This window comes from Alligator mississippiensis, chromosome 3 (genome assembly GCF_030867095.1).
Source record: "Alligator mississippiensis isolate rAllMis1 chromosome 3, rAllMis1, whole genome shotgun sequence".
Classification (NCBI taxonomy): Eukaryota; Metazoa; Chordata; order Crocodylia; family Alligatoridae; genus Alligator; species Alligator mississippiensis.
This window is the reverse complement of record NC_081826.1, coordinates 145,394,504-145,416,112: the sequence shown is the minus strand read 5'-3', so window position 1 is coordinate 145,416,112 and position 21,609 is coordinate 145,394,504. Positions and strand designations below refer to the sequence as shown.

The following is a 21,609-nucleotide window of genomic DNA, read 5'->3' as shown; positions in this document are numbered from 1 at the left end:
ACTCCCACCTCTCTGCTTTTGTGTGGGGGTTTTATCCCTTCAGGTTCAGATTTCTGTATTCCTGGCCATTCAAACTGTCCTAACCATCTTTTGGCAGATTGAGAAGGAGCAGGGAAACTGAGTCATTATCTGTGACCATTGGTTTTTCCTAGGGTTGCCTTAATAGCATTGGGTGTCAGAGGTAGGGGCCCGAGGGCCCTAGCCCCCCTTGGGAAGAGGGCTCAGCTGAAATGCCAACAATTTTCCACATATCCGTCACCTTAGCACCCCCAAATAAAAACTGGCGCCTACATAGTACGTTGGTTGTGACCCCAGGCCTGTGCCTCTCCTCTCTGTCGAAACTGTCCCCCACCATCCGCTTCTCACACTGCGATTCAGACTGAACCGCTCCTGGCGCCGGTGTCTGGGCGAGGCCTCCAGCACGGCAGAAAGCAGCGGGGGGGCGGGCCCGGGCTCCCAGCAATGTGCACATCTCTTGGGAAAAGCCACTGCATCACCTGGCAACACGCGTGAGCCCGGGCGCAGAGCTGCAGGTCCCCGGGGCCCGCCCCCTGTGCTCGTGCTGCTCTGGACCGGCGCCGGAAGCCGGCGAGCGCCTCAGCAGCAGTAGCAGCGGCACTTCCGCCTCTAACCCCGCCAGCCAATCAGAGGCTTCCGGTCCGCTTGCGTCAGTCCGCAGATGCGCCGGGCGGTGCGCGCATTGCTTGGCCCTGATTGGCTCCCTGTTCCTGAGGGGGGCGGGACGGCCATGGCTGCGGCTCCGGGCGTGACGGAGCGGTATTTCACGCGCTGGTACAAGACAGGTGGGTGCCCCCTCTCCCTCCTTTCTTCCCCCCCTCCTGGGCCTCGGGGTTGTTGCTGCGCCCGGGGGGTGCTGCGCGCGGCCTGGCCGGGTTTGGGGGGCCGGAGCGCGCCCGCCCGCTCACGAGGCCCGTGTCGCTGTTTCTTGCAGACGTGGGGCAGCCCCGCGAGGACTACTGCATCCTGCAGCACTCCAACAGGTGAGCACAGCCCCGCCCTGCACACGGCACGTGTATCGCACGCCACGCAATACATGTACAGCGGTCGCAGACGAAGTCATGACCCAAAGTGGGTGACCGGCGCAATAAATGCACGCCTGCCGCTTGTGCCAAGTCATTATCGCACAACAATACCATGTCATAAACGTAGACCAGCTGCATGGGCAAAGCCGTCATCGCACAACAAGTGGGTGAACCGCAGTTAATGGGCGAACTGCGTCAGAAACATAGAGCGGCTGCACGCACGAGTAAAGGCATTATTGTGCAACGCGCGGGTGACCCAGGCAATAAATGCACACCAACCACAGGTGCCAAGCCACTATCATGTTGTTTATGGGTGAATTGCAATTAATGGTTCATCTGTGCAGTAGATGTAGACTGGCCACGATGACGCAGTCAGTGGGGGGATTGTGCAGTAAGCACAGAGCGGCTGCACAGGCAAAGTTGTCATTGCACAATACAATGGGCTTTCCAGCTCAGCAAAGGCCCAGGTGGCTCTCGCGTGAGTGCTGGAGCACACGCGGCAGCTCCAGAGCTGGTTTCTGTTCGGCACAAGTCGGAGCAGGCCGCAGGGCAGGTACAGCCCCCACTTCACCAGCATGTGGGATGGGGAAGCAGAACAGTCTGTGTCCCTGAGTGCTGCTCAAGCTGTTCCCAGCGCTCCTGTCTGGTGTCCATAACAGGTCACAGTGACTGGTCCCATGTAGACAGTGGCATGGGAAGCACTAGGAAACACTGGGGTTCTTGTGTTTTGTTGACATTGTGAGTGGCGATTGGCATGAGACAGGTGAAGGTGCTCAACCTTTTAGTGCCACAGGCAAATGAGTGGCACTGGGATAGTCTGTGAGCCAGGTTGGGCCCTGGGGCCTGGCACTGCATTATCTCTGCCCCACACACCAAGAGTGGGCCTGAGGGGCCTGGCAACACCTCTTACTGCCCCTGATGCACCAGGTTGGGATCCTTGTGCTGCCCCTTCCCAGCCTCCCCCATGTGCCGGGATTGGTTCCCAGTGACACAACACTGTCCCCTCCCAGACCCCGCCACCAGGATTGGGCCCAGGGGTCCTACAGTGCCCTCTCCTGGCCTGGCATGCTGGGATTGAGCACCCATCAGAGCTGTCTCTAGGGGTGTGCTGCGCCTTGGGTATACCAGCCTGTTTGGGGCTGGGGGGTGGCGAGCGGCTGTAGCACACGACGGGGTGGAGGCGAGCAGCTGCAGCTGGTGGGGGAGGGGGCATGGTGAGCGGCTGCAGCGCAGAGTTGGTGACGCACAGCAGGGCCTGTACAGCACTGTCCACGTCCCCCAAAACATGAGGCCTGGGGTGGTTGCCCTGATTCACCCCCTGCTAGGGATGGCTTTGGTGCCCATCCAGCAGGTAGGGCTTGGGGGCTTCCCTTGGATCCAGAGATTTGGCATCAGGGGAGCAGGGCCACCACTCCCTTGTTGCCAAATTTCCAGACTCCTGGGGAGTCCTGCAGGCTGGATGGCACTGTGGCAGAAGCCGGATCTAGGGCTTGAGCACCCCTGGGTTAAGGAGGTAAATCACTTTGTTACGTAAGTCTCATTTTGAAACTCTGCCTTTGAATAAGTAAGTGCCTCCTGTAACTATCAGTATTGAACAGATCGCTTCCCACTTTGATGTGTAATTTTGCTTTGGCAGTAGCATTCACTCACTCAGCAGCTCTGTATGCTTATCCGGATTTGTTTCTGTATAATCTAGCAGCTAAAGGCCAGGCCCACTCTGGGGCTTAGTTATTACAGGGCTTGGTTTCACAGCACCTAGCTTTTGAGTGCCAGGCCTCGCGGCTGCAGACTGGTACTAGGCACAACACCTAGGGGGGGTTGGGGGAAATTCACAGCATCCATTGTGCCAAATGGGACGCAGCAGAAGTAAGTCAGCAGGAGATACTGACAACAGATGTGTTACTTGAATCCCACCGGTCTCTGGGGCATAAGCACTTCATCACTACCAGGAGCTAACCCTCTCCACTTAGCCTGTACAGCTTGAGCCTCCTCGTAGAAGGAGGAGCCTAGATCCTTGTTTGGCCTTTGAAAGAAAGGATTACATTTTTATATCTTTTTAAAATGTCTGGAGGACAATATGCCTATTCCTTTTCTATGCAGTTGCACAGTGGTTAGAGCACTTATGATGTGGGAGACCCTGGTTCAAATCCCTCTTCCGCCTGAGAGGATTCAAACCCTCACTTCCCACTTCTCACAAGAATACCCTAATCTTCATGGCATAGACTGTTCTGTGTGTGGATACTCTTGCTCTGGTGTTGAAGTTGTGCCACTGTTCTGAAAAGGGTCCAAGATGGTTGGACCAGAGCAAGTGTGGGCCTTATTCTATAGCCTAGTGGTTAAAGCCTTTACCTGGGAAAGAAGAACCCTCATCCCACTTCCTGTTCTAAGGACTCTCCATATTTATTCAAGGTGGAACAGCTTCAGTAGGAGCAGTGAATATGCTCCATACCCCAAAATAATTTATACCCTGGTGGTTACCGTGCTCTTTGGGGAGGCAGGAGATGTGGGGTTGAATCTTGTCAGTGAGAAGAGGGGATTTAACTCAAGTCTTCCACACCCAGGGTTAGGCACTCTGAACACTGTACTTTTGAATAAAAAAGGGGCTGCTGCTATATCACTTCCTTCTGCGTTTTCAATGGAAGCAGTGGCTGCTACTGGATTTTCTGTGGAGTGCAATTCACTAGGCATGAGGTAGGCATTCTTGGAGCATACGTAACAATAACACTTTTGGGCACAGTTGACAGAGAAACACCTAGTTTATGGATCCCAGCAGGTCTTCAGTATGAGAGAAGTGCTGGGCTGCTCTGCTCTGTCCAGACTTTAGTCCCATATAGACTAAGGAGTAGATGGCAGCTGAGCAGAGGTTTTGCAGATTTAAATTTTAGACTTAGGCACCTAAAACAGGATCAAGCCTTTTTTTAGGTCTAGCCATACATTTTCATCTGTTAATCTTGCATTCCTCTTAGATGGGACAAAAGTGGATCAGACTGAATTTGCATTCTCAACACTAAGTTTTAGCTTTCAAGGGGTTGCACAGGTATCACTGAAAACCTTCTTTGGTCTGCAGAGCCAGTCCTACTATCAGTTATGCATAAGAAGGAAAGGGAGGCTCACTCGAGTTTCAGAATCAAGGTTTGCAGGGTTGCTAGTTCATTATAAAGCATACCTTTTTTTTTTTTTTTTAAATATAGATATCCCAGAAATATCACAGTGTTCTAGCAACTATTTATTTAGCAGCTTAAACAGACGAAAAAGGCTGTAGTGAAACTTCTGAAATACTTTCCAATTTTTCAATATGAATTGAGAAGCTGTATAATCCCTGGGACACAAGTAACTCCATATGAAGACCTATAAGTGATGCCTATCAGCACATGAAAATAAATACTACATACAGAAAAATAGGAAACCAGTAGCATTTTCAGAAAAAAAACACATTTCTGGTGTACTACTATGCCAGTTCTGGTTATGATGAGAAGTATTTAAGTTAATGTATACTAAGTGAAAAATGAGTCCTGCAAAGGTGCGATGATACTGTGTGTGGCCTGCTTTGTTTGAGGCTAGCTAGGTTGTGTCTTTTTTTTTTTCCTTGGGGGTTTTTTGTTTGTTTGTTTGCACTGCCACTTTTCAAGCATTAGAAAATCCGGTCCTTTGTACCATAAACGTCTTGATCTTGTGCCATCCTAGCATCATAAGGGACCAGATTGGAAAGTATCAAGCACATCTTAGAACTGTAATATAAGCAGATAAGAGATTGCAGTGCTGTGTGTTTATTCTTTTAAGTGTAAAATAAGTATTTAGGGGGAAAAGCTATTTTGCTTTACTGTTTGTTTCTCTTCCCTCTTCCTTTAATGATTTCACAATAGACATCTCTCAAGCCCTCCAGTAGAAGCTAGGATGAGCAGATTTTTGACATCCCTTATCATTTTTTAAGTAAAAGAAGAAATTTAAAATGTACGTATAAAAACCCCTCACTTCTTTAGGCTTGAGAAACAAGAATGAAGAACAGAAGTTGCCCCCTTCAGAAGAAACATTTAACAGCTGTTGAAAACTCTTGTTCTTTGTATTCTTGCCACTCTGATCTTTCTTTCAGCATTTTAATGTCTAGTGGGATAATTAAGAATAGAAAAGCCATATTTCAGACTGACACTTCTACAGAGGATTAAAAACCCATAGAAATACTCATGTCTTTTTATAATCAGATTAGATGGTATTTATTCCTACTTCTAAACTCTGTTTTTTGTGACTTTCTGCAGTGTGTGCAAACATCATAAATTCACATCTGTGCTGTTTATTTGCTTTCTGTACAATACTGGGTGGTAACAGCTTCTCCAAACTTGCATTTTTATATTCTTCTTCTGAATAACTTTTTTACTTGCCAGGGACAAACATTGCATTATATTAGATGCTTGTTGTAAAAGATACACTCACCATGATAAACTGCATTTGAAAATTTGTTACAGGCACCACATACTACTTAAAGTTAACAAATTGACTTTTGGGTTCCTTTTATTTTAGGTTCTGATAGCACTTTGCATCCAGTCATTTTGTACAGGTTTCTTTTGGTGGCTATTTGTGTTTCCTGGTATTCTTTCACAGGGCCTGAGAACAATATGAACTTGGAGTGGCATGTTGCTGTGGGGAGTCCACTCCTTTTTCCAGTTTCTGCAAAAGGGAAAGGAGAGCAGCTAGTAGTCAGTCCTTGGACTCTTGAGAGGCCTGGAAAGGATGGAAATGCTGGGTTTCTCACAACCATTGCTCTTGGTCACGTCCATGCTCTCCTAGACTTCAAAATCATTAGTAAGAAATAACCTTCCAAGTTTGAAGACATTTCAGACTTTCCATTAAGGAGCACTTTAGCTTACTAGAAAACTCTCAAATTATCTTAATTATTTTAAATTTGAAGTTGATAAATATTTCTTTAATTAGACTAAGCACCTATTTTTTCATGTTATGAACATGTCCTAAAATAGGAGCTGGAGCACTTCAGATGCTTTGAATTCTTGCTGACTCTTGCGTTGAGTAACATCAAAAGAGATGCCAGGCAGTATTGAAGTAAACATTTATTAATGGAGGTAGCAAGATGAAGATGCTGAACACTCTTGGCATGCCAGAAATGAAATGGCCAGGCAGCAGCTTGGGTATCTTTGATCCTAATTGCTGAATGCAGGGATAGTTTGCTATTTGCTGCTTTTCCAAAACAAGAATCACATTTCCTTTCTGTTCCTTTGTCTTGTCTCTCTTGTGCCTGTGAGCTGAGAGGATTAGGACCAGGGATCTGGTTTTTCCATTTGCCATGGAAAAAAGCAGATTTTCTCCTTTAAAGGAGAAAAGGACAGGAACCCATGGGTTTCCCCTTGCAGGCTGGCAGAGTTCCAGCCTGCAAGGGACTGTTTGCCCGTGCCCCCACCAGATTTGTGCACTCACAGCAGGGCATAGGGCTGCCGCCTGGCCGGACTGACACAGGGCTACCTCTGCATCTCAGCAGGAGGGACCCACTGTTGGACAGTGGAGTGAGGTGGCGAGACTTGTTGCTGCTGCCATTGCTGCCGCCAGGACCCCCGCACCAGCCACACTGCCATGGAGCAACACTGTGCAGCCAGCCATCTGAGGAGTAATGGAGTGGTGGGGAGAGAGGGAGGAAGAAGAGCACACTGCCCTCACCTCCATGTATGCCAGGCTGTGATTCTACCCTGGCGGGGGGGGCGGCGCGGCAGCGTGAGTGCCCTGAGGGAAGCCGTGGCAGCCAGGCCATGGTGGTGGGGTAGAGCTGCAGCCTGGTGCCAGTGGTGGCAGGAGGAGGTAAGAGCAGTGTGGTCCACCTCCCCTCCATTACTCCTTGCACTGCTGACGGTGCAGCATTACTCTGTGGCTGTATAGCTGGTGCAGAGGTCTTGCCACCCCACTCTGCCCTCCCATGCCAGGTCCTGTTTGCTGGGACATAGAGGCAGTCCGCTGTCAGTCCTGCCAGGCTGCAGCCGCATGCCCTGCTGTAGGCACACAAATGGTGGGGGAGGAGCACATGGCCCCCAATTTTCTCCTGGATGCATTGCTTATGGTGTTGCCTATGGTTGGGCATCTCCTATACCCCACACACACACACCCCACCCCATACATTGGGGGACTGGGCCCTGGGGGCAGGGAGCAGCGGGTTATGAATGAAGGGCACCAGCAGGGCTGGGAGTGAGGGGCATTAGCATATCAGGGCTGTTCAGCACCACAAAGCAATAGAAAGGACAGCAACAGCTGGACCCTGCATCCTGTTGAGGAAGGGGGTAGGGGGAACTCTGATTTCTCATTATAAAAAAACCCCAAATCAATTGTCAAAATATAATGGTATTTAGAATTTATTTTATTATAATGATTGGGGCACTGGTAGGGTTCCAGATTGCTTTAAAATTGTAAATATATCAATAAAACATTCTCTTCAACTGATACATGTATATATATATTGGTGTCATTTCATTTTAATCACAGAAAAATGTGGATTTTGGGTTTTGTTTTTTTTTTAATCAGAGAATTTGCCATTTTTTAAACAGAAAACCAGGATCCCTGGTTAGATGAAAATCATATGTTTTTGCTGTTCTTAATAGTTTGTATGCTGCCATTAAAGTCCCAAGTAGCACCAATGGAGCACTACGTAAATTTGAGCTGCTTCTTTCCTGAAGCTTTTATAGCAGGGAGGGCAAAATATGGCCTGTGGGCTAGATCCGGCCCTCCAGGCAATTCCATCTGGCCTGCAGGTGCCCACCAATTACTTATACCCTGCCTGGCTTGTGCACCTCACTCCCAGCCTTGTGTATGGAAGAGCCCAGCCCAGTCAGCATGCACAGCTTCCAGAGGGGGCTGCTGCTGCCACTGCTGCAGCCACTGACGGACCTGCTTGGCTTCCCTGGCCTCCAGTGGCTCCTCGTGTTCCTGCCGCAGCGCTCACTGTGGGTAACTGTTAGGGAAGTGGTGGGGATAGGGTTGGGGGGAGAGTTGCAGCTGGGCGGGAGAACGGAGCATGCGGCTGGTGGGAGCGCAGAGCCTGCAAGTGTGGAGTCCACACCCAGCGGGGTGGCAGGAGTACAGAGCTCAGGTAGGTAAGGTGTGGGTGTGAGGGAGGGACGGGGGCTGTGGGGACCCCCCATACGCTCTCTCTCTTCCCCCCCCATGGCACACAGCCCCTGCCACCAGCAGCAGAGCTGGCTGCCTTCCCCGCTGCCTGCAGCCATGTGCAACTGCCAGGGCTCCACCAGAAGTGGCAGGGAAGGCAGCCAGCTCCTTCCCATGAGGCTTCCCCCGGTGGCATGCGAGTGCTGGGAGCTGCACATATGCCATGGGGAGCCTTGCACAATAGAGGCAAGCCAGCCTGGCTCTGCTCCCTGCCGCCATATGCAGTTCTGGCCAGAGCCATGTGCTGCTAGGTGGCAGCACCTGTGCAGGCCATGAGCTCCCCTGGCGTCCCCATCCCTGTTCCTCCCCGCCCCCACATACTATCAGAAGCTGCTTGGGCTGTGTTTCCTGCCAGGCTGGGGAGCATAGCACATGGAAATGCAGCCCTTGCCTGGCCAGGCAGCAGTGCTGGAGGCTACTGTGGTTCTGACTATGGCCCTGACTCAGGCTCAGGGCCAGAATTGGAGCCGCAGCAGCTGCCTGACAGCTCCCCCTTCACCCCACCCCCGCTTCGTACATAAATCTGAGATAAGGGGCTCTTTTTTCCCATGCTGAGTTGGGGAGAAACCTTGTCTCAGAATCGACTAACTGGTCGTTTTTCATTTAGGCCCCATTAAAACCCTAGCAAGCTTTCTGTTCATAACATACTTAACAAACAAACAAAAAAAAATAACAATATGGGATTTTTTTTGTCTCTAGCAAAATTGTCCCTTGAATTGCTTTGGCTTGCTTTAAAATTTTACGTTTAGCTTTTCAGAGTTTATGTTCTTGCTCTGTTTTCCTCTGTTGCATGTAACTTCTGTTTCTTGAATGATATTTTTTTGATAGCCTGATAGTTTGTCACTGAACCATACTTTTTTTGTCTTACTATTTTTTTTAAGTCTGTGATATGTATTTACTTTGTACTTCCAATATGTACTTTTAAACATGCCCTTAAATGAGATTTATTCAATGCATATAATGATAATTTAGGTCATCCTGTATTCTCGTCTTCTGCTTTTGTAGCCTCTCATCTCCTTTAGCATTTCTTGCTTAGTACCATGATCCTAGTCAAGTAGTCAGTATCACACCCCCAAAACTAAACTCTTCCTATTTAGACTCTGGATCTACACACATCTTCTGAGTCACTTCTTTTATCAATAAGGGCCTTGCCACATGCTCAAAGTAAGACTGGATAGAAACCAGCAATAAAATTGTCATACATTTTTCAAGCACTAACTTTGTAGCTGGTTGGCTCTCTTTATAGCTGGATGGACATTTTTATCATGTGATAATTACTTTGAAGGTCTGGCTATTCTAAATTTATTGCACAATTAACCAGTTAATTGTACAATGTATGTAACGTGTGGCAGGGCCTAAGACTTTTACTCTTGTTTGATTCAGTACTGTCTTTAGTGGAAGGTATGGTGCTCCCCCACTGGTATGACCTACTCTGTCATTCCTGTATAGTTTGTACCCTGGTATTACAGGATCCTGTAACAACCTCATTTATAGGCATAAGGAGTCTCCAAATCTGAAATATCATATTTTCTCACATAAAACATGGCCTGGAATAAAATATACACCTTATTTGGGAAGGCAGAACAAAGAGAGAAGATTTTTTCCAGAGTTATGGTTGCAGAGAGAAGGGACAGAGCTAAAAAGTAGCAAGACTGTGAAATAGGAGAGAGACCAGGAGTAGCCAGCAGACAGCAAAATTGCCTGAAGATTAGCTTGATTAGTGACGTGGAAGACATGACACTGCTGTGTTGTGCAGTTGGTTTTGGAGCAGGAAGGAGGACTTCTATTAGTATCGCCCTAATCACCCATTTAAGGGGTGACTTTTTGGGTGGGCAAAAATGTGTGTTCTATGTGAGAAAATAAGGTAGTTGTGTGCGAGAACAAGACAGGAGTGTAGTGGAAACAAGCAGTGTCATCACTGGGGACGATTCTTATGTCTTACAATTTGTCTTCATGGGTGATGTTGAAATGTGACATGCATGATGGCTGATACAGGGTTTGCTGGAAGCTTGTCAATAAAGCCTGGTTTCTACTACATGAAACTGTAGGGAACAATCATCCATAGACTGGATTGTGTTAAATGTGGTCTCTGAATTCTTAATCCATTATCTGGATTAGTTTTTATAACTCCTATATTCCTCAGTGGGTTTGTTTATTCCCTTTGATCTCTTCAATACACCTTTGCCTCTCTCAGCAGTGTTTCCTCTTGTCCTCCCTCTTTTCCCACCTTTGTACTTAAATGATCTTATTTCAGGGATTCTCAAAGTTTGTCTGGCAAACAATGGCCTGGAAGTGGTCGTGGCCCAGCAAACCACAGCTCAGCAATCACAGCTGACCACGGCTGAAATTTCCGGCTGGCAGACAGGTAAGGATCCTCACCCCCTGGGTGGGGGCTGGGCCAAACCCTGTGCTGCAACGGGCCCTACAGAAGGAGCTCTGGGGGCTGTGGTTTGCTGGTCTGCAGTCACTTCCAGTCCAGCAGCCAACTGTGCTGCAGACTGGCAGCTGACCCGCCGCAGCCCAGGAATTGAGAACCCCTGCCTTATTCCTTTCTGTTTAGTACAGTGGCAGTATTGTAGTCAATTAGGTTAATTTGAGGTGTGATTATTTTTAGTTGAAAACTTTTCCCTGCTTTTTGCAAGTCCATTCATAAGCATCTGATGAAGCAGGTTGCAGAAGCTCATAACAAGGTACCACATTACCCTGCCTTGTCTGACCGTATTTGGTTCAATTTACTCCTGCCAGTGGAAGCAAATAAGTCCAGCAGGAAGTTATAATCCTCTCCTCTTATCTAATACCACATGTACATGCTGTCTATAGTTATCTATTAAATATTTTTTTTTACTGACTTCTGTACTAGCTGGGCTTATTTTGCGTTGCCAAAGCACTTTGAAAAATGATTATTCTCAAAAACCTGTGTTTGTAATCCTGGATCTCTGCTCTCCTCTCACAAATGGATGCCATTTGAAGTATCAGCAGACAGACTTATTTTGAGACCAGCTGCCAAGGCTGAATCCCCATTGTATTTTGATTTAATGCTTAGCTGCATGCAGTGAGAAATGGAGATTCTCTGTTGTTCAGATTTTGGTTTCTCTGATGTCTGTTAAATAGCTCCCTCCAGCACTGGTGTCTTTGGACCCCTTTAGCTGCGATGCTTATTTTGTTGTTTAGCTGTCATTTCTCTCCAGCACTGACAATTGTTACACTGATAACCTCAATAGTCTTGTTGTTTTGGCATTCCCTATTTCAATTATCTTAATGTTTGCCTTCTGGTAATGTCAGGAGACAAACTCTATTTGGTGTTTTCTTTTGACACATGGTGTGTGTGGACTTTTTCTTTTTTCCTGCCTGGTTTTCTTTTTTAAGCTTATTCAGTCCAGGTATTAAGATGAACCTGCTTACATCCTTGTGACATGGCCTCTTATCATCTCTGTGTGATTCATGCATTAGCTCAGTTCAGTTACAGGACACCCTGACATTACAAAGCGCATTTAAGTGTGTGAAAGAGTACATAGGCAGACAAGGTTCTTTGGGTAAATATAATATCTTTTATTAGACCATCTTTTAATTACCATCTTTTATTAGACCATCTTTTAAAAGATTATAATATCTTTTATTATACCAACTAAATAAAGAAGATAAGAATCTAGTAAAAGGTATCACATTTACCCAAAGAACCTTAACCAACACAGCTATAACCAACACCGCTGAAAGAATACAAGCACTCATTCCATAAATAGAGATGCCTTCTTTATGGCCCCCTCTAATTCCCTGTGATGTTGCTTTCATGCTTGGAGGCTCTGTAATAGCAGCACCTTGAGTGTATGACATTAGCTTGTATCACTCTGGAATTCCCCTCACTCACAGAGGGAGTGCTCACAGAGTCCCATCTTGTATTTGAAAATGCTGTGTGTAACCCTGAACTACTTTTAAGAAGGGTCTTCAGTTGTGTTCTCTTTCAGCAGCCATCCTGTCCTCTTCAGGTCTCGGTTCTGATGATGTCTAGGTGACCCACATCGAATCTCCTTATACCTGGCTCTAGTTTAGGATCTCATCTCACTGGGGCCTTGAGCCTCGGCTGTTCCTCCAAGAAGCTCCACTTGCCCAACCAAGGCTGCTCACTCTCCTTATTCTCTGGAGCAGCAGAGGAAAAACACACTATGCTTCATCTTCCTTTTGTGGAGAAAGCAGTAAGAGGTTGGGGCATGGTAGGAAGACCAGTAATTAAACAGTAGGTATCTGGCTATGGATGTAAATCCTATGCTCAAAATACCAACTTTTTTGCTGGCAGAGTGGGAAAACAACTTCTAGGGTTGCTGACACTGAAGTAATGGCTCTGGGCCATGAACACATCCTTTACTTTGGATTTCTTTGGGAGTCAAGTAAGGGCTACTCTACTGGCGTACACAAGATTCATATTTGTCTTTGAAAGTGTAAGGGTTATGTACTTTTTTCAATGAGCATAATTCTGTATCAAAATGAAGCTGTTAGCAACTTTTGTATAATACACAAGACATTGCTTAGTACATGTAGAGTTTTGTGGGAAAGGAGGTAGGTACAGGGTGGGTACCTTTTAGGTTTCAATCTATATACCCAATTTGTGTTGGTATGTGCACATTTTGTGATTATGGTTATGCCTTGATGTATCATTTCACACCAGGAGTGTACACAAAGTCCAAAAAAGCCTTAATTTTTGTAATGCCACTTTGTTTTTACTGTACTATCTTATTTTGGTGCTCACCTCTTTCTTTTTAAACTGGGAGGCTGCTGGCCTTAAACTGTCATCCTTTCTAAATAAATTGTTAACATTTAAAACAAGGAAATAATTCATAGCAGCAGCATCTGTCGTCTGAGGAACCGCTAACCGTGGAGCTAGTTTACTATTAAACAGCCTGGGAGATTTCCTTTTTGGCTTCTGTTTAAGATTTGCTCAACTGTGTTGCTATTTTACTATGGAATCTGAAAATAAAGGTTTTTTTTGGGGGGGCTCATGTAACAAAAATAACAGTTTATGCAGGTCCTATCCTGACCTTGGATATACCACAAAACCAAGATGTTCAAATGAATTGCATGTATAAGAGGGAGAATTGAATTTGGCCCTGCTAGTGGAATTTTAAAATAACATCTTGTAGTTTGTTTTGCTGCACTAAGTGGAGCTATTTCCTATTTCTTAGAGAGTTGTGGGCAGATCCTGAGGGCTTATCCAGATGAGTACGCACATGCACTTTGTGGCATCTCAAAGGCTTTTGAGGTGCTGCAAAATGCACGTGATGCACGTGAAGAGGTTCTCTGTGCTGCATATTTGAAATGTGGAGCCAAAATTAGATACCGGGAAATTCTGGTATCTAAACAAAAACCAAAAAGGTTTAAAAAAACAAAAGTGGGGCAGTGCATGTGGCTGCAGCTTGCACCTCGAGAAACTGGAGCTTGGCTGGCCAAAACCACTCACTGCTGCCAGCCAGGTTCCATGTGCCCAGATTGCTGCCACTGCAGACGTGGGAGGCCCCAAGGACCCCAGTTAAGGCTACTGGGGCTAGCCCAGGTGCTGGCCCCAGCCTCTCCTACCCCATCCGGGGGCAACTTGCTGTGTGCCAAAGTACACGTGCAGGGGTGTTCCCTGGGGACAAGCAGCAGCATCACTATGTGTCACTGCTGTTTGTTCCTGGGGAAGCATACATGCACACTTGTCTGGATGTACCCTGAAGGGCTATCTAAGCCTATCCAAGCTTAAATGAGAAGGCTGCGGGTGAATTCATGTGGGGAAGCAAGAAAATGCACCTTGCCACAAAGCCTCAGTATAAGAGTTAAAAATGTACTCATTATTAAAGGGATGCTTAAGGCTAGTATATAATTGTTATGATTTACTTGCAGAATCTGTGTCATCACTCTAGCAGAATCTCATCCTGTTCTTCAAAAGGGAAAAACTATTAAGAATATTAATTACCAAGTTACTGCTCACTGTAGCAGACTTCAAAATAAGGTCTCTGGGAAGTCAAAGCGGGTATGTCTTTTTTTATTTTTCTTTTTGACCAGTTTGTCTGTTTACATTCCAGTTAACTCTGAAGTGCCTCCCTTAACACTTTAATACTAGTTCCTTTCCAGGGCAGCAATCCCTCATGCTTCCTACCATTGTTAACCATCTGCTTTAGGGCTGCCAGGGGTACTGCATTTAGGAGAATTAGTGTAGGAGTTTACTGCAGGTATTTTAAGCACCCTGTTGTTTAATTGTTCTGAACAGGGTTACATAATGCTGTTAATTTTCTGTCATGAACACAAAGCTTGAAGAGTGGCCTTTGCATATTTTTTAAACAGATAGTATCAAACATTAAAAGACTCTTTAGCAGAGATGTTAAGACTTAATGGTAAGAGCAACAGCTCTTTTGAAGAGGGCATAAAATAAGCTTCTGGTAACGGTTTTTAACCTTTCTCAAGTCAGGGTGCTCCTCCGTAACTTTAATGGGATGGCACTTTGGTTGAGAACTACTGTTGTGCTTCCTCAGCTTATCCAAGTGGTTTGCAAGCAGGGCTGTTGCTGCCATTGCAAGGTGAAACTACTCCATTTGCCTTGTGCCTAGCTAGACCAGGAAGGACTGAGGCATGAGCATGCGTACCTGCATACATTAGGATGATCTGATAACCCTTAAAGCACACAGCAGTACCATAAGAACCACCACTTACTGGCTTAGACCATAGGTCCATTTTGCCCAGTGTTCTGTGTCAGAGCCGATGCTGAAAGGGAGAGTGAACAGGGTTTCTCCCCTCTTCCTCTCCCACTGGCAGCATCCAGCATTTAGGGTCTAGGAAGTTCTAATTCAGAGGCTGTATCCCTAACTCCCATGCTCAATAACTGCTGATGCCCCTTTCCTCCAAGAATTTGTCCAATCCTGTTTTGAATCTGGCTGAACTGTCAGCTTCCACAGCATCTGGTGGCAATTAGTTCCACATTGTTTTATTTTGTGAGCCCTAGTTCTTCTATTGTGACAGGGAGTAAATAATAAATCCCTACTTACTTCCTCTCCACAATTTGGTATAATGCCTCCCCCCTCAAGTGTCTCCTTTCTAAACCGAATAGGTCTAGCCTCTTTAGTCTCCTCATGTGGAAGCCCCTCCATATCACTAATCATCCTTGTTGTTCTTCTCTAGATCTCTAGTTCTTCTCTATCCTTTTTTGAGATGTAACACCTGTTCTTGCCACAGCCTCCCCTGGTTCAGACCTCCCAAAAACAGGTAGATGGGACTGTTCCACCTGCCTGGCGTACCTCTGTTTCTGGGAGATGCCTGGAGAACCACCAGCTTAGGGGTTATTTAACACAGTTGAATAGGCTGGAGGTGTGATTTCAAGCGTATGTATTTAAACCAGTGGAAAAGACCCTGTGGACATTCATTTCAGTAGCTTAAAGTATGTGGATCAGAACCAGGTTTTAAGACCAGCAAAATAGGCCCTTCAAATCGGTGCAGATTCCTTCAGTGAAGTGTAGTTTGGCTCCTAACTCAATTGCAAGCATGTCTCAACAATCGTTAAGAACCAGTCTACATCCAATCCTTGTTCAAGCCTGGAGTGGAGACTAAGCCTACTGATGCAGAGCTAGGGTAAGCAGGGGAGGGGAGAGAGGATGCAGAAGGGGAAGGGGGCACAGGGCCTGAGGCTGCAAGCAGGGGTGCTATGTGGTTGTGGTGTGGGGGGAGAGACATAAGGTATCCACACCTCCATTGCTCCCCCCCACACTGTCATCCTCACTGCAGTGATGGGGAATGAACTTAAGACAACACTCCAATAATCAGATTCTATACATGGAAAACTATAGAAAATGTTTTATGTATAGAATATAATTATTGGAGGAGGGGAAGAAGCATCAAATTCAGGGTAGTCTTAGATTTAGCTAAGTACAGTATGTAGTTGAGATGGGTCATGTATTCAAAAGCTTTTCTAACTATCTCAACTACATAGCTGGTCCAGTAAGAGATCACCCTAAGAAATCCATGCCTTTTTCCCTGTTCAGGAATTGTACTTTTTCATTGCCTTCAAATTCACAGCTTTATTTCCTGTTGTAGGGTGCCCAGTTTTTAACAGCACTTGCCCCTCTGTGTAGGATATCTTGTTCAGATGGAGAAGAATATACTATACATAGGTGAGTAGCTTTTTTCTTGTACTTCTGTCTGCTAAGCACATTCTTTGTATGCTAAGCACATTGAACTTCTTTGCAGTTGTATAAGAGGTCGGTTGATGGAAGTAAATGAAAACCTTCTTAATAATCCAGCTATTCTACAAGAGAAGGTAAATATTTTGTTTGCTTTTTATTTTTTTCTTACTTTTATCCCTGTATCAAATCTTACTCTTATTTTCTAGCCATCTACTGAAGGGTACATTGCAGTGGTACTGCCAAAATTTGAAGAAAGCAAGATCGTAACTCAGGGACTTTTGACACGGGAGGAATATGAAGGAATCTTGTTGCATCGTCTTAATTCCAGCTCCTGAAGTTATTTCTACATGAACGCACAGATGTCCGATTTAAGTTCTGTAACATTTGTAATGTACGGAAGTCCACTTCCAATATATCCCATATTGAAATGAGCTGACACTTGTTAACATGAAAAGCTAGAGGTTGCACAGACCTAATGCTAGAGATGGAAAATGTCAGTTTCTTTAAGTAGAATTATTTTTTTTAAATGCATTTCAACAACTTTGTTCAACACTTCAATTTTGTACAGAGACAAAAAACTAAAAAAAATCCCATGATGTATTCTGTGTTTGTTCTGAGGGTTCAGTATAAATAAAACTTATTCCTTAATTTCTTGAATCCATCAGCAAAAGTCTACCTAAGTTTACTATCCAGGTTCAAAAGGTATCAGACAGATTGAGAATGGGAGAGATTGGTCTCAATCACACAAAGGGTTTCATTGTTACTTTAATGCTGTAAAATCAAACTTTCTTAAATGTAATGTCCATTGCCAGCAAAGGACTTGCAGAGAGCAACTGTAACAGGTAGTCCTGTAAGAATTAAATGTACTTGGGTCTTGAACCTCCAGGATGCCCTACAGCCCTCAAAGTAATAAAACAAGTACAATAAAACTGTGTAAGAAATGAGATCAAACAATGAGTTTTGAAGTACAGGACCAGCAAAATAGTCTCTGCCATCCGTGTATGTAGAGTAAGCATACATTCCCCACATTTGTTTAAATGTGTTTTCACAGGTGGTGACAGGGTGCTTTGGTAGAAATGATGTCCAATCACTGCACAAAGGGCATTACAAGACTCCAAAATAGTTTTAAATAGAATTCTAAATGTTGCATTGTAAAAATCTACTTTAGGGAACTTAAATATAGCATACATTCGAAATTAAAACTTCAGTAATTTTCACTTGCATTTCAAATTCTATTCATTAAGTTTCGATAAAATCAAAGGAAGCCATGAGGGCTGCTATCTATAGATAAAGAGATTACAAAGAAAGAAAATTAATTCTTGACTGAAGTATTAATCCACTGGAAATGCAGTTTTCTGGGGAGGATAAATGCTTCATTGACTCAGATTGATAACACAAGAATTGTTGACATTTAAATCAATTATCTAACCTAAATATAAGTTGACAGATGTATTGCAGAGACAGGGTGAGGTTTTACAATAGGTCTTCATTGCAGAAATACCACATAATGAAGATAACATTTCTCAGTGCTTTAGGCCAAAACCTTCCAGGCTATCTTCCTGATGCTGCTTTAGCAAATATATAGACTGAAACAGGCCAGAGATGATACTGACAAACTTTAACAGTACTAGTTACACATAGCATATTTAGAGCTATTTAGTTTCTCTGCATAAATGTCCGTTAGCAGCATCTTTGGGTTGAAACTTTCATTAAGACATTCACAAAGTATTTCTTACAAAAATAGCAGTATTAATGGTGAGCAAAAGGAAACATACCCACACTATAAAAATACACAGCAATTAAACTAACCAATGTTGCAAATACTACTGTTAAGTACCATGACATCTATTAGATGTGAAAAGGTCACAACAGTTTGAATTCATTTATCCTGATTTTACCTTTCACAAAAGAAAGCAACCTTGAAACTTAGCAAGTTTATAATTTCCATGAGGAATTCCTACATTCTTAAGTGCTAGAATTATTTACTCTCTAAAAATGTCAGATTTGCTACATGATGTTCCAAGGATATGACTCCAAAGGCTTCTGTTTTCCCTTCCAGACTCTCTCCATTTATTTTTGTTTGAATCCTGTTCTCCCTCCATGGGGGAGGAGATCGGAGATAGCCATTTCCTGCTTTTTGCTGTAGCAAGAAAAAAAAAAAATATTAGAAAAAGCACTTGGGGGCTGAGTCCAGACGAGCATGTCTGTGCAGTATGTGGCACAGCATACATGTCTGCTCTGCCACATACCGCACATTCAGTTGTTCTCTGTGCTGCAGGGGAGCAATGCAGAGGGTTATTTTTGACCCCTGGATATCCAGGGGTCAGAAAAAATAGTGGCACACACAGCAGCAGCACATGCTACCCACCGCCCGCCAGGTTCTGTGTGGCAGGACTGACATGGCTGCAGTCTTTGGAGGTCCCCAGGACCCAGGTAACACTGCTAGGGTCAGCCTAGTGCTGGCCCCAGCCTCCCCTACCCCACCTGGGGTAGCTTGCCACGTGCCAGAGCGTGCATGGCACAGGCATTCCCTGGGGCAACTAGTGGCAGCACAAGGTGTGCCATCACTAATTGTCCCCAAGGAACCAAACGTCCACAGGTTTGGACACAGCCAGGGTGTTGGATTCGTCCCCATTCTTCAATATGGATCATTAACTCACCTTTCTCAGTAACTTGTAGCAAAGTGGAAGAATTTGGGACAAAATAGTCATCACAACTTTTGTTTTCTGGATACATGCATCCACCTAAACAAAAAAGATTCGGAAAGAATATACTTAGACAAAATAGAATTAACAGGAAAACAATTCACATTTAAGTAAGAGATATTAACTCTCCCCTTCCTTCTAACATCTGCTGGTAGTGAGGGTCCTCTTACACTTCAGCTTGAACCAACTCTGTACTGGAAAGTGAAATGTTAGCTCTTTCAGCAAGATAGAGAAAATACAAGCTTACTTTTTCCCCCTTTTGTTTCACATACCCAGTCAGATCAAGAGTACCATTCAGGATACGTATCATTTGAATTCTCTCTCTACCAGGTATGCTTTGCCTTGTAGCTGGTTCTGTAAATGGTTTGGGAAAGAGTTGTGCCCTATTCTGGCCCCACAGGCAGGTCTAAATTGTACTCCAGTGATGAGTTTTACCAAAGTATCTAGACAAAGAGGGACCAACAACTGAGCACTTGTCTAGATTATATTCTGGAACTATAGAGATGAATAATACCAACAGTGAAATTTAGTTTCACTACTGATGATTTTGGCAGTAAGGTTCAGTAAATAGCTTTTTACAAAAAAAATTCCTGTGCTTTCCCTTCTTACAACATTAACCTTTCGATCTTCCTACAAAAATAAGTAGTGTTCTGAGAAGTAACAGCTGGGGGGGGGCACAGTAAAACTTAATTTAAATTTTAAAATCAACTGTAAAGGGGACACAAAGCTCCATGTACTCTGCAGAAAATTGACTTCAAATTTTCCACTGCTGTTCCTGGATTCTGTGGATTGTGATGGCAGTTCAGAAATACAGGAATAAAAGGGTTGCCTTAGGCTTTCAAGTTCCATCCTCTGCATTTGCAAGCATTTATCCAGAGTGTCCTAAAAATCATCTGCTTCAACAACTTATATGCCAGCTACAAAGTGCCATGTTATGAAAATAAGACAAAACCAACCACCCTCCCCACCCCTCCAAACTATCCTACAAGCTCTAGGTAAAACGCAGGTGGGACAAAAGCACCACTAATATCATGTTGCTACAATGGCAGATAAGTGATCTTGTTATTGTGTGCACAGAGGACAGCGTCCTAGGAACAGGACCATGCTGCACACTACAGGGGAAGGCAATTCTCCCTTCCCAGCTTCTTGGCAACTGGTTTGGGAAATATTGCCAGAGTTGGAATTGGGAAGCAATCAGTTTGACCAGAAGGCCAAGACCCACCAATCACTAGCCACGGTTAAGCCTGCTCCTGAAACCTCTAAAGGGGAAAACTAGCAGAAGCCCTGATGCATAGGATTACCAGGCAGCTCCAGCACAGAGGAAGGACTTACCTCTTGATCCAACATGAGGAATACAAACACTTAAATGTGTATTCCAAAAATCAATTGTTATTGATCCCAGAATCCCCTTAGCATCTCATACCATCCTTCCCTGTAACTTGAGTTCAATCTAGAAGAAATGTAGGTTCTTTGCTCCCACTACATTGTTTGAAAGACCAATCCTCTAGTTACTAGAAATCATCTACTTTCCAGTCTAAATTTATCAGAACCAGTTTATCACCATTCAGTATTTTATGCTGGTATTGCTCTTATCTTCAATAGTTCTTCTCTTTTCCCTGATAATCACATGGCAAATATGAAAAGAAAGTGTATACCTCTCAAATATCATGTTGCTGTGTTAAGCAAGCTATGGAGAAACGCTCATCATGCTGTCTATACCCTCAGGGTTCCAAGATCCTTATAATGGTGTTTCTTTTGGTGGCCACAGACCCTGCACCTGAAGGTTACAGATATACTCTTCTCATCCAAGCTGAAAGGCATCCATCACCAAGGATACCAATGGGGGGTGTCAGAAGAAAAGGCATCCTCTGGCACACATTCCCCAGACCCTTCCCCCACTGGGTGTTTTCACTGTCATTCCCAGTGGATTTTTGCCTCAGGAATAAATGTTCCAGTATGTCCTTGAGGTAAAGTCTAGCATGCAGCATCATGAAGGTGCAAGACAACAAATGGCTAAACAGGAAAGGGGAAGTCCTCACTTGTTGGAGGGCACCTCTCAGCCAGCAAAAATAAGCTCATTTAAGGATGATAAATGGATCCATGAAAGATATGCCCTTGCTGACAGAAACCAAAGTGGCTCCATGAAATCAAACACCTGGCCTGGCAAGCAAGTCTAGCTTCTGGTGCTTGATTAGTAGGCCCAAGAACTGGAAATACTGCATTTTGACTTGGAGTCTCTCAGAAACCTCTACTGCAGCAGCCATTTTTATGAGTCAGGTGTCTAGACTGGGGAAAAAAAACTAGTCACCTGCTTTCTCAGATATGCTGTCATTGCTAAAAGAACCTCAGAAAAGACCCTCAGGGTTGCTAAAAAGGTTGACTGTCCACAGGTAATGGTCTTTCCCCATGATAAACAGATACATAACATTCATCCAAGAACCCTGCAGTGATACAGAAATAAGTATCCTATAAATGAAGATATGCAAGTCCATTCCCAGCGATAAAGGTGGACTAAGTGACATAAATTTTGCCAACCTCCGCTTGCAAATGAACCTAAACTTTCAC

The 21,609-nt window shown here is 44.7% G+C and overlaps 2 protein-coding genes across 2 annotated transcripts in view; one reads left to right on the top strand and one right to left on the bottom strand.

Moving 5' to 3' along the window:
• Window positions 1–697: 697 nt before the first annotated feature.
• Window positions 698–16,996, top strand: ABITRAM (actin binding transcription modulator). Its single transcript, XM_006272160.4, has 6 exons — window positions 698–803; window positions 953–1,001; window positions 14,070–14,199; window positions 16,251–16,327; window positions 16,404–16,473; window positions 16,546–16,996. Exons 1-6 carry the CDS (start codon window positions 749–751, stop codon window positions 16,672–16,674), a joined length of 510 nt encoding a protein of 169 aa, XP_006272222.1. The 5' UTR covers window positions 698–748; the 3' UTR covers window positions 16,675–16,996.
• Window positions 16,997–17,086: 90 nt separating this feature from the next.
• The window catches only part of CTNNAL1 (catenin alpha like 1), a 124,213-nt gene continuing 119,690 nt past the window's right edge, over window positions 17,087–21,609 (bottom strand). Inside the window, exons 18-19 of the mRNA XM_014595195.3 lie at window positions 19,000–19,083; window positions 17,087–18,479 (exon numbers count right to left, since the gene is read on the bottom strand). Of these exons, the coding sequence (XP_014450681.2) occupies window positions 18,318–18,479; window positions 19,000–19,083 (246 nt within the window). The 3' untranslated portion in view covers window positions 17,087–18,317. The remainder of the gene's footprint in view (window positions 18,480–18,999; window positions 19,084–21,609) is intronic.